The sequence below is a fragment of the Marmota flaviventris genome, chromosome 2 (assembly GCF_047511675.1).
Source record: "Marmota flaviventris isolate mMarFla1 chromosome 2, mMarFla1.hap1, whole genome shotgun sequence".
NCBI classification, from domain to species: Eukaryota; Metazoa; Chordata; class Mammalia; order Rodentia; family Sciuridae; genus Marmota; species Marmota flaviventris.
Window position 1 is genome coordinate 177,373,521 of NC_092499.1, and position 12,322 is coordinate 177,385,842.

At 54.0% G+C, this 12,322-nt stretch overlaps 1 protein-coding gene across 3 annotated transcripts; it reads right to left on the bottom strand.

Annotated features, from left to right (window-relative positions):
• Positions 1-585: 585 nt before the first annotated feature.
• On the bottom strand, positions 586-11,401 carry Trib3 (tribbles pseudokinase 3). Of its 3 annotated transcripts, none has more exons than XM_071608822.1 (5): positions 11,167-11,401; positions 7,732-8,329; positions 7,056-7,346; positions 5,290-5,582; positions 586-2,740 (listed from the first exon to the last, which is right to left on the bottom strand). In XM_071608822.1, the coding sequence occupies exons 3-5, from the start codon at positions 7,344-7,346 to the stop codon at positions 2,248-2,250; spliced, it is 1,077 nt and encodes a 358-aa protein (XP_071464923.1). In that variant the 5' UTR covers positions 7,732-8,329; positions 11,167-11,401; the 3' UTR covers positions 586-2,247. The 3 variants fall into 3 exon arrangements, with proteins under 3 accessions (XP_071464923.1, XP_071464922.1, XP_027800892.1); XM_071608821.1 differs by having other exon boundaries at positions 7,732-10,188; XM_027945091.2 differs by lacking the exon at positions 7,732-8,329.
• Positions 11,402-12,322: the final 921 nt, after the last annotated feature.

The window sequence follows — 12,322 nt, forward strand, 5'->3', positions numbered from 1 at the left end:
TGGCAGCAGACTTGATGATGTCACTTCTGCTTTTGTTGTAAAACCTGACTAAGCTAAAAAATGGGACGAAAAGCAGTTTCTGTGAATTCAAGAAAAAAGATACTTTAGTGTAGATTCAAACAAAAATGTAAACCTCCCACCACCCCTCCACTTTATACTTGGGTAGAAAGTTCCAAAATTTTCAGAATCAAGGTTCAGAGGATGTTTTAGGCGATAACCCCTCGGGACCCTGCAGCCAATAAATCTGTTTCCTGAAAAAAAAAATTCTGGAAGATTCTGAGGCACAGGAAAGAGGAGGCCAGTAAGGTGAGAAGAGGCTCCAGGTCCTGCCTCAAGTGGCAGGCAAGGCTTAGCCACATAGAGAGAAGGGGACAAGTTCATGGCCCTTGTTTCCTCAGGAACACAGGCCCTACATATTTCACATTATGGATATTAGTGTATGCAAACACACACACACACACACACACTTTTTACTTGTAGGTGGACACAATACCTTTATTTCATTCATTTATATGTGGTGCTGAGGATGGAACCCAGGACCCCACCCATGCTAGGCGAGCGCTCTACTGCTCAGCCCCAGCCCCAGCTCTCCCATATATATATTTTAAAAGGCCACACATTTTCAGTTCCTCCCATTCAGAGAGAATCTGAATGACAGGGGTTGGCCGATGGACATGTGCCACAGTGACAGAAGCAAACCTGCTCACTGGTGCCTGTCCTCTTGCTGCTAGTGAGCCAGGATTTAACCCTGGGCAGCCTGACTTCAGGGTAGAGTCCGCAAGTGCTGCAAGGCCACCCCCCTTCTTCCTCTAATGTGGCACATGACTGCCACAGTCACTGTGCCAGCTCTTTTGGGCGACAACTGAGCGAAGGACAGAAGGAGCTGGGGAGCGGCATCCTTGCCAACAGCTCTGAGAACCCACTCAACCAAGCGGACCTCACTCACTGGCTTCTTGCTTTGGGTGAAATATGTTTCTTTCTTTTTAAGCTTTTTTTTTTTTTTTTGCCATGTTGAGGATCAAAGTGGGGGCCTTGAGCGTGTGAGGCACATCCACCTCTACCAGAGCTACACCCCCAGCCGGTGTTTATGCTAGTTGGACTCAGAAACCAGAGAGTGTTCAGTAAAACCCACTGGGCTGCGGGGAGTGTGTCCTCACCAACCACGTGTCTGGCCTTTCACGTGGAGGACAGTTTTAAAGGCAGGGAGAGCTGGTAAGAGATGGTTGTGAGGTTACAAGGAATCTCCCAGAGAAATAAAATTATTTCACAGTTCTTTTTTTTTTTTTTAATTAGGCACAAGGTGCGAACAGCGACTCATAGTTCCAAATCCATGGTATTGACCCAGTCCTGAACCCTGAGTATGTCCAGAATAGGCCTGAGGCTTTCCAGTGGCCATGACACAAACCCTGTGTAGTCCTGACCCCCAAAGATCCTCAGGGGCTAAGGGGACAGCAGACTTGGACCCCCATTCCCAAGCATTCCTTGAGTCCAATGAGAACCAGCCTCAGAGTGGGATTCTTGTGTCCTTTGGGCCCAAATCTTTGACCTAGGCCTGGAAGGAGAGTGTTTGTTTCTCCTATAGAACTGGGGACTGACCCAGGGATTCTCTACCACTGAGCTCCATCCCCAGCCATTTTCAAGTTTTATTTTCAGACAGGGTCTCATTCAGTTACCGAGGTTGGACTCAAACTTGCGATCCTCCTGCCTCAGCCTCCAGAGTTGCTGGGATTACAGAGCATGCCACGCACCCCTTAAGGAGAATGCCTTATTCAGGAGCACAAAACAGCTAGAGCACCATTTCCAGCCGGCCTGGGCTCTGCAGTCCTGAGGGCAAACGCTGGGACCTTTGGCATGGAGATGCGTTCCTTTCCTTGAAAGGTGGAAGATACAAAGGTAGCTGGGCTGTTTGGAAAAGGGACTGTCCTCGGGACAGAGGACCTGACACCAGTACAAGTGGAGGCTGACCCTGGTACTAAGTGTGCCAGGCAGACACTGACCTATGCCAGCTTGTCAGCTCTGCAAGCAAGGAGGTTTGTACCGTTTGTTCAGTGTCCAGCACCAACAAGGGAACTTAGAAACAGGGAGCATCCAAGCAGGACATATGCATATGCACCTACCAGTGCCTCCTCCTTTCTTCCTCCCAGAAGGCACTTAAGGGTTGGCTCAGTCCAAAGAAGTTGGAAAAAGTTTGGAGAAGTCCCCCAAACTCAATCCACTGTCTGCAGCTGGCAGCCCAGGACGGTGGCCCTAGCCGTACAGACCCACCTCCCCTTCGCCCAGCTCCTCCTCAGCCTCCTCCAGCCCCGGCCCATCGGGAACCACCTGGTCAGCTTCCCAGAGACGGGAGCGGAATGGGACTGAGGCGACGGGGTCCCCCCGTAGCCAGGGGTGCAGCAGGATGCCCGGGGCCGTGAGCCGCTCAGCGGGCTCCCGGCGGAGCAGGCAGCGCACCAGGCAGCGCGCAGGCGCGGAGAGGCCCCGGGGCAGGGCAAAGGCCCCGCGGCGGATCTTGCCAAAGAGCAGAGCAGGCTCCGTGTCCTGGAAGGGGTAGTGGCCGGCCAGCATGGTGAAGAGCGCCACACCCAGGCTCCAGACGTCGGCGGCCCTGCCCGAGTAGGAGGCCCGCGAGCTCAGGATCTCGGGCCCCGCGTAGGCCGGGCACGCGTGCTTGTCCCACAGGGAGTCGTCGGGGCCCGTCAGGACGCAGGCGTCCTCCAGGTTCTCCAGCACCAGCCTCGTCCTGGGCGGAGACAGAAGGTTAGAGCCCCCTGGAGCCCCCCAGGCCACCATCCAGTGTCACCTTCAGGGGCACCCCCTTCCCTGGGATCTGCTGGCATTGGACAGACAGAGCCGGTTCTGGGAGGGTGGACAATTCATCTCATCTCACAGGTGGGGAAGCCTAGGCTCCTGTGTCTCCCCAGGTCACGGAGCAGTTGCGTTTAAATGAGATTCCAACCAGGTGCAATCCCATGATAGTGAGGCTGAGGGAAAAGGGTCGCAAGTTCAAGGCCAGCCTGGGCAACCTAGTGAGACCCTGTCTCAAAATAGAATAGAGAGGCTGGTAGTGAACCTGGTGAGGTGGCGCCATCTGTCATCCCAGTGGCCCCGGAGGCTAATACAGGAGGATCGTGAGTTCAAATCCAGCCTCAGCAACTTAGTGAGACCCTAAGCAACTCAGTGAGACTCTGTCTCTAAATAAAATGCAAAATAGGGATGGGGTGTGGCTCAGTGGTCGAGTGCCCCTGAGTTCAATCCCCAGTATTCCCCCAAAAAAAGGGTCTGGGGTGTAGTTCAGTGGTAAAGGGCACCTGAGTTCAATCCCCAGTACTGAGAGAGAGAGAGAGACAGACAGACAGACAGAGAAAACTGGAAGTGCATGGAACATCTCAGCAAGGTCCTGCCTCCAAGGGGAATGACCAAGTTACGCTAGCCTGCAGTGTCCATGTGCGCTGGCCCTTGGCTAAGCCATTTCCTGGCTCAGCTCATTTCACTGTCGCTACAATCTGTAAAGAAGACACCGTGTCAGAGCTCCAGGCTTCGGGCCGGGATGGGAGCTCTGGCTCACCCCACTAGCAGCCAGGCATCCAAACCCTCACCTTATTCCCATATTTCCCCCCAAAGCAGCCAGAAATCTTTTTGGCAAGGGCATGGGCAGCACTAGCAATCAAACCCAGGCCTCCTGCATGCTGGGCAAGCACTCCTCACTGAGCCACATCCCCAGCCCCAGAAATCATATTTTAATGAAAAAGTCCAGTATTTAAAATGTTGGCCCGCCATTTGCAGCTTGTAATTTATTGTGGTTTGGGCAGTGCTGAGGATTGAACCCGAGGCCTTGCTGATGTTCGCCAGGCTCTCTACCACGGAACCATCCCCCGCCTCGCAATTTCTACTTTAAACAGCTCCTACAGGGCACTCCAAATGGCTTTTTTTTTTTTTTTAATAGCTTAGTTGAACACAATACCTTTATTTTTATGTGGTGCTGAGGATCGAACTCAGGTCCTCACATGTGCTAGGCGAGTGCTTTACCACTGAGCCACACGCCCAGCCCCCGAAAGGCTTCAATAACAATTATTCAATGACCACTGCAACTCATCTTCCTTATGGCCCACTTCCTGGTGGCCTCCAGACAGTTCACAAAAAGCTGATATCCTATGACTTGCAGCCTGGGGGTGGGGCAGGGTCAGCATTATTGGCCCATTTTATAGATAAAGAAAGAAAGGCTTGTGCAAGTGAAGCCAATACCCCAGTGCAAACAAAAGCAGGTGAAAGGCAGAATCATCTCCCTGGATCCACAGACCCTCTTCTGCTAACTATTCTTTTTTTTTTCCTTTTTCTCTTTTTGAAGTACTGGGCATTGAAATTGGATCCAGGGGCACTCTGCCACTGTTATTGTTATTTTATTCTGAGAGAGGGCCCTGCTAAACGGAAGAGGCTTGCAAACCTCTTGCCTCAGTCTCGCCAGTAGCTGGAATGACAGGTGTGCGCCACGGCAGCCAGCTGTTAGCTATTCTTGAACTACTGCCTTCAAAAGAGAAGGGAGCACTTTCCTCCAGAAGGTCTGGGGTCGCTGCGCTGACCAAGTTACCTACCAGTTTAAAATCAAGATAATTTTACATGCAACTTTTACTCAAAGGCATGCTGCTCTGATACAAAATGTGGAAGGAAGCCGGGGGAATGTAGAATCGACTCTGGGATTACAGGCAGGAGGATCACAAGTTCAAAGTCACCAACTTAGTGGGCCCTAAGCAATTTAGCCAGACCCTGTCTCAAAATAAAAAAAATAAAAAAAGGGCTGGGGATGTGGCTCACTGGTTAAGCATCCCTGAGTTCAATCCCTGGTACCAAAAATACAATAAAATAAAATAAGCCCCAGGGCCTCGCACATGCTAACCAAATACGTGCATGTTGTACCAAATTATGCTGCCAGCTCTGAGTTTCTCCACTTCTTGCTTAAGTTACTCTGCCTTCTAGGTCTCGGTTTCTTTCTTTCTTTTCTTTTTCTTTCTTTTTTCTTTTTTTGGTGGTGGTGGGGGGTTGGGTACCGTGGATTGAATTTGGGGGCACTCCACCCCTGAGCCCCATCCCCAGCCCTATTTTGTAGTTTATTCAGAGACAGGGTCTCACTGAGTTGCTTAGCGCCTCCGCGTGGCTGAGGCTGGCTTAAGACTTAAGATCCTCCGGCCTCAGCCTCCCGATCCAAGCGTGTGCCCCCGCGCCAGCCTGGGCCTCATTTTCTGCAGCAGGGGCCACCTCTTAGGTCTGCCTCGAGGACTCCTCAGCCGCACTCACCTCTCACGGTTGGTGAAGACGAAGCGTCGCAGTTTGAGATCCCTCAGGACCAGCCCCTGCTGGTGGCAGTGCGCCACGGCGGCGGCCATCTGACGGAACAGCGCAGCGGCTTCAGGCTCAGGGACTCGGCGGCGGCTGCGAACCAGGCTGTGCATGTCCCCGTGGGTCCGAGTGAAAAAGACGTAGAGGTGCTGGGTGCCCACCAGGACCTCCGTAGGCCGGGCCACGTGCTCGTGGCGGGGCAGCCGCGCGTAGGGCTCCAACACGGCGCGGGAGTCACAGGCCGGGTACACCTGCAGGCGGGGACCGCGTGAGCAGCCGGGTCCCCGAAGGGCAGGGTGGCCTTGTGAGCAGGCCCAGCCAACCTTAGACACTCCTGTGCGTCCACTGTGCCCACTTTCCAAGTCCCTCAGTGCCCACAAAAGCCCCATAAGAAGGGTCACCCCCCACATCCCCCCTTTACAGTTAAGAAACTGAGAAGCCACGGCCCAGCCGGGTCTTAAACTTATGGGATCCTTCATCTGCCCTTAACTGCTACCCTGTATGGCCTTCAACTTCAGAAAATTGAAAATTAACAGGTAAGCCAGTTGGGTGCAGTTGTGCACGTCTGTAATCCCAGTGATTTGGGAGGCTGAGGCAGGAGGATCACAAATTCGAGGCCAGCCTTAGCAACTAAAGGAGGCCCTGAACAATTTAATGACACCCTGTCTTAAAAAATAAAAAGGACTGGGAATGTAGCTCAGTGTTAAAGTACCCCTGGGTTCAGTCCCCAGTACCAACATATAAAAATTTAAAAAAAAAAAAAAAAAACTAAACAGAAAAGCCTTACAGCAGGAGAAAGCCAGAAGAGCAAAGAGCAGTTTATGCTTATCATCCTCAGAGCCACTGCCTGGCACCCTTTCACTCAGCCAATCAGTTTGTATCTGTGCCAGCCACTGGGGAGCCAAATGACTGACAGCCACGGCCCTTTCTCTCCTGATGCCTGCAGTCCAACACAGCAAGCAGACAGTGCAAAAAAGTCAAGGAACTCAGTATTTACAAGTACTGCTGAGTGCTTCCAGCCCAGAAAGATCCTAGAAGAAATAGTACTTTGGAAGCTGGCCCATTTTAGACAGCATGACCCAGAAGGAACTCTGGGCACCTGAATGATTTAAAGATTCCCATGGGAGAAGCTTCCCAGGTGAGGGGCACTGGCAGTGCAAAGGCCCTGAGGCAGTCAAGAGCAGACAGGCTCTAGAAACTCTGCCAGAGGTCAGTGTGGCTGGAAAGGGTGGCGGGCAAGTGGTGAGAGTGGCCAGGGTGTTGGGAAATGTTTTAGGAGTTTATGGGCATTAAACATACATCTGAAAGCTGTGTTCCATTTACGGATGGTAAAATTGAGCTTCAGAAAAAGGAAGTGACTTGTTAGAAGCCACACAGCTAAACTGGGCTTGGTGGTGCACACCTGTCATCCCAGCGGCCTGGGAGGCTAATACAGGATGATCGCGAGTTCAAATCCAATCTCAGCAACTTAGCAAGACCCTAAGCAACTCAGTGAGACCCTGTCTCTAAATAAAATACAAAATAGGCCTGGGGATGGGGCTCAGTGGTCGAGTACCCCTGAGTTCAATCCCTGGTACCCTCCCCCCCCCCAAAAAAAAAAGGCACACAACTAATCCCCAGCCAGGGACTCACGGGCTGCCTCCAAAAAGAACCTGAGAATGAGGGGTTCTGGGGCCTCCGCACTCTGGCAAGGAGCCGGGAACCTCCCAAGGCCCCCAACATACCTTGCAGGTGTGCTCGGTGCCCGTGGGGCAGTGCAGGGCCCGGTAGGTTCGCCCGTCCTCCTTGGGCTGCAGGAGGACATATGGCCCAAGCCTGGAGGCAGGAGCCACCGCCGGAGCTCGGTCCGGAGCAGGGGGTGGGCTCGGGGGCAGCAGGCAGGGCGGTGGCATGGTCTGGGACTCGCTTCGAGCTCGCTTTGGGATGGGACACTCCACGTCTGGGTCGTCTTTCAGCTCCAGTGGATTCTTCCTGGAGTGGGAGCCTGCGGGAGCAGCCAGGGGAGCAGCTGGCATCTAGAAAGAAGGGAGGAGAGCAGGGGAGAGGTGCTGGCGGGCCCCTTCTTCCCCTGCTGGGGGGCCGGGCGCATTAAAATCACAATAGCAGGCACCTTTGCCTGGGGGCCCCCTTCTGGGAGTTTATCCTCCAGCTACACTGCCACCAAAACATTAAATATGAAAGGCTGTCCATCAGAGCCTGAAATTGCTGTAGTGGAAGGCTAACACAGGCCAGGACAGCCGCGTGGTAGAATACTATATAACTCTGAAGAAGAACCAACAAACACTTAACAAACTGATGTTTATTGATCATATATTAAGAGGGAAAAAAATACACAGAATTGTATATAGACAGTGCTCTTATATTAAAAATAATGTGTAAAAACAGCATAGGGGCACACACCTGTAACTCCAGCAACTGGGGAGGCTGAGGCAGAAGGATCCCAAGTTCAAGGCCAGCCTCAACAACTTAGTAAGACCCTATCTCAAAATGAAAAATACAAAGGACTGGGGATGTAGCACAATGTTTGTAAAGCACAATGGTAAAGCACCCCTGGGTTCAATCCCTAGTGCCAAAAAAAAAAAAAAAAAAAGTACAGTAACTGGATGCAGCAGTGCACACCCACAATCCCAGTGACTCAGGAGGCTGAGGCAGGAGGATCACAAGTTTGAGGCCAACCTCAATAACTTAGGGAGACCCTGTCTCAAAAAATTAAAAAGGGGATGGGACGTAGCTCAATGGTAAACCACCCTGGGTTCAATCTCTAGCAACCCACCCCCACACAAAGAGGAAGCTTAAAAAAAAAAAAGCTGAGTTGAGAGATGGAACTGGCAGCTGGGGAGAGGGAGGTAGAGACTGCACGGTTCTGTTCCTCAAATCTCATAAGCATCTATTATCTACGACCGAAGGGAGGGAGGACGGTGAGTGAACATGTGGCTGCATGCTCCACAGTGAACCTACATGAACAAAGTCAGCCGCAGAACAGAGCCCGGAGATGATCCTATTTGGTAAAAAAAAAAAAAAAAAAAAAATGGCACCAGCATATTAGACAAAATACCTTCACATTTATATGCACACAGGAAACGATTATGTGTCCACTGGCCACAGTAACTCCTGCCACCTAACTGCATGGCCTAGAGGGAAAGCAGTTTGGGTAGAAAGTCAAGGGGACTTTCAATTTCAACATTTTTATTTTATTTTAGGTTATTTTTTATTTTGAGACAGGGCCTCACTTAGTTGCCGAGGCTGGCCTTGAATTTGGGATCCGAGTTGCTGGGGTTCCAGGCATGCGCTGCCACACAGGCTCCATATTTTTAAATGAAGGTTCTGCATCACTTATTGCTTGTGTTTCAAAACAATGTCGTTCTTTCTCCCTGGGGGGAGTTGCAGGTACTCTTCCCTGATGGCCCCAGAGCTCCTGGCATCGCTGGGCACATGTCCACCAGACGGGGCCACAGGCAGATGCAGCTTCTGGATGGAGGGCAGCAGTGTGACGATGTGCGTTGGTGGAGGATGGGCAACGGCATGTGGAGGAGGGACAGTTTCTCCAGTGTCACACACTCAGGTTCCAGGCCAAGGAGGCATAAGGGTTAGAGAGGGAGACACCTCAGCCCCGTAAGGACCTCCCAACAGTCAAAGTGGCACCCGCAGGGAGCATCAGACAGGCTCTCCTCTTCATGTGGCTCCCAAACGCCTCAGGAGGGGAGGAGCCCCCTTGTCAAGTAAAAGGCCATCATCCTGACTTGCTAAGAGTGTAACATACAAGGGACCTGAGCGCAGCTCAGAGGTAAAGCCCTCGCCCAAAGTGCATGAGGCCCTAGGTTTGACCCTGGGCATCTCATTAAAAAAATAAAAATAAAAATAAAAAAGTGTTTAAGTAGGCAATAAGTGTACATGGGGGTAAGGTGTAGTCAGATATTCCTAGGTTCTAATTCTGGCTCAGGCCTTTTCTGGCTGGGTAGCCCTGGGTAAGTTCCTCAACCTTTCTGTGCCTCAGTTCCTGTACTATGGGAATGAGAAGAAAAGCTCAAAGGATTATTGTAATGGTGAAATAAAAAGAAAAAAAAATGTAGCTGAGCCCTGTGACTGCAATCTCAGCTACTCAGAGGCTAAGGCAGAAGGATCCAAGTTCAAGTTCAAGGCTAACCAGGGAAGGAAGGAAGGAAGGGAGGGAGGAAGGAAGGAAGGTAGGTAGGTCGGTGGGTCCACAGTAGCATGCAACTGTTGCAACATAGATGTTAAAATGGTCACTACTATAGTTGCATCACTATTATTATTACTCATGGCTGAACGTTTTAAGTGCCACCCACGGGGATCTTAAGAGATCTCCCCAGCGATGAGGCCAGGGTGAATTAGAACAATCTCACAAGATTGTTCTGATTGTCAAACAAGAAGATGCCTGGCTGTTCAAATGCTGGGTTCCCTATTGGCCGGGAGTGGCTCTGGTGGTGGACATATAGTATCCTCAGGCCACCTTAGTGGACCCCTGCATCCTCCCCACCTCAGAGCTGGGTGGGCCAAGCCAAGCTGTGCTGGACAGATGGGTTATCCAAGTCCACAAATGAGCAAGAAGTGGGCAGGTCACACTGGAGGACCGGGCCTCCCCTGCAGAAGGAAGGCCCCTCCTACCTCTTGGGGTTCCCTGCCACACTGGTCAGGGAGAGGGAGGGCAGGTCACACCAAATACCCGCCACACCACCCACCGTCCACAGGTGCTCACACACCTCAGAAATATGTCTCCCAGTAAGGCAGCCGGGTGCACGCCTGGAATCCCAGTGGCTCCTGAGGCTGAGGCGGGAGGATGGAGAGTTCACCTTGTTCCTCAGCAACGGAACAAGGCCCTAAGAAGTTTTCTAGACCCTGTCACCAAATAAAAAGGGATGGGTGTGGCTCAGAGGCCTTGAAGTTCAATCACACACACACACACACCCCCTTTTCCAAGCCAGCCAGGCACAGGCACACAGAATCCAGGGCAGACGGGGGCACACACCTGGCCTTCCACATGGAAGAGGGCAAGCAAGTACATACAGCCCTAGGGCAGTCTGCGACCTCGCCCTGCGCCGCTGTCCCCGCCAGGCCCCGCCCTTGGGAGCGGAAGCTCCAGCAGGCGGATGTTTGGGATCAAAAGGCTCCGCGGAAATTGAGGGCAGGTCGGTGACAGGAAAAGGACGAGGCAAAGGGAGGGAGTGTGGGCCCCAGGGATGCGGCCCCGGCGGACCTGGGCCTTCGCCCCCACACCCGAGTCCGCACGTGCAGCCCACGCGGTCGCAGCGGCTCCGGCGCACGTGCCAGGGCAGCCCGCGCGTCCCCGCCTGCGCTCTCTGCACCCCGCTCCCCGGCTGCCCGACGGCGTCCTCGGCACAGCCAACCCTCCCCAAGGTCCCACTGTCAACACAACCCAAAGCCCCGAGACCCTCACCGAGACTTCTGCAGGCTCACGCCGAGCCCCGACACCCCACTAATACACACCCAGACCCTCCACGGTCCCCCAGCGCCCCCTACAGGTCCCGCACACACGCCCCTCGCCTAAACACGCCCAGACTACCGCCCAACCCTCTCCCAAGTGACAGCCGTCACCTCAGTCCTGGACACAGGGGACACAGCTGCCACGCCCTGTCCGTGCGCACCATCGCGCCAGTCGGACTCGGTCACACTCGCGCGGACCCCACGCCCTGCCCGGGGGAACACCTGAGACCCGGCGGGACCCCAGACGGCGGAGTGTGACCAAAGTGGAACGTAGTGGGTGCGTGGCGCGGAGGGCTCCGTACGCACCCTCCGTCTCCGCCCTGGCCGCCCCTCCTGTCCGCCAGGTCCTTCCGGCCCCGACCTGCAGAGTACCTTGTCCTGGAGCCCAGCGCGGATCCTGGCGCCTCGGGTACTCAGTGTCGCCAGGGCACCCGCAGGGGGAACGCAGCCCGCTCCGCTGCGGCGGCCGATCTCGGGGCCCGGGTCCAGCTCGCGGCCCCGCCACTAGCAGACGACGCGTGTGGAGTCTCCGCTGCTCCCGCTGCGAGTGTGCGGTGGGCGCCGGCGCCGCGTCTCTCTCCCGGCCGCCGGGTGATGTAAACCCGGGCTAATCCGCCGGCGTCTGATGCCCTCCGGCGCCGAATTGCACCATCCCCCGAGCCCCGCCTCCCGGGTCGCCACCCCAGCGCTCCGCCCCGGCCCCTCCCTCGGGTCGTCCCACTGTTCCTGGGTCCCTCTCCCTTGGCTGGCCCACGCGGGGTGTCTGGTCTCAACTCTCTCCGATCGTGGAGTTTTGGGGTGCAGCCACCTATCACCTTAGGGAAATGTTTTGCTTTCCCCAGCGACCTCCTCCCCGTTTCCAAGATCATCCTGCCTTCCCGGGGTGATGCGAAGAGAGAAAAGAGCCAGCCGCGAGGTCGTCACTGTGGCCCGATGCGCCTCTCTCGCGCTCGCTCCCGGGCCCGTCCCCTCTCTCAGTTCTTGGGATAGAACCCAGGGCGCTGTGCACGCTAGGCACACCCTCCACCGCGGAGCTGCGTGCCCGGCCTTTTTCCCTTGAGAGAGTTTGGCCAAGTGGCCCAGGTGCCCTTACACTTGCCACCCTACTACCTCAGCCTCCTGAGTATCTAGGATTACAGGGGGGCTCCCGCTTGCTTCTCCTGTTACAAACCATTCCCACCCCCATCCCCACCCCAAGCGTTAAGAAGACTACCGCGTTAAGAACTGACTGACTCTGGGCTCAAAGCAACCAGTGGCCTGTCCTGGAGAGGTCTGAGACCAGCAGAGCCTCCCAGCATACATTAGATAGAGGCAGCCCAGCCCAGCGGTTAGAGGAAGCGCCCTAGAGCCATCCCACCTAAGTGTGCATGCCATCTCTGCTCCTACCAAGCGTGCTACAAAGAAAAGCCACTTGAAACCCTGCCTCAGTTTCCTTCTGCAAAAAAAAAAAATGGACTCAGAACTCACTTCATAGGGTTTTCCTGAGGACTAATAACTTCATGCACATAAAACGTGTAGAACAATGTGT

What these genes read in the sequence shown, in the direction of transcription:
- Trib3 (XM_027945091.2), bottom strand. Translation starts at nt 7,346, where the DNA reads ATGCCAGCTGCTCCCCTGGCTGCTCCCGCAGGCTCCCACTCCAGGAAG. An exon ending in GCACCGAGCACACCTGCAAG is followed by an intron (nt 5,583 to 7,055) that starts GTATGTTGGGGG and finishes CCCCGCCTGCAG; the next exon opens with GTGTACCCGGCCTGTGACTC. An exon ending in GTCTTCACCAACCGTGAGAG is followed by an intron (nt 2,741 to 5,289) that starts GTGAGTGCGGCT and finishes GTCTCCGCCCAG; the next exon opens with GACGAGGCTGGTGCTGGAGA.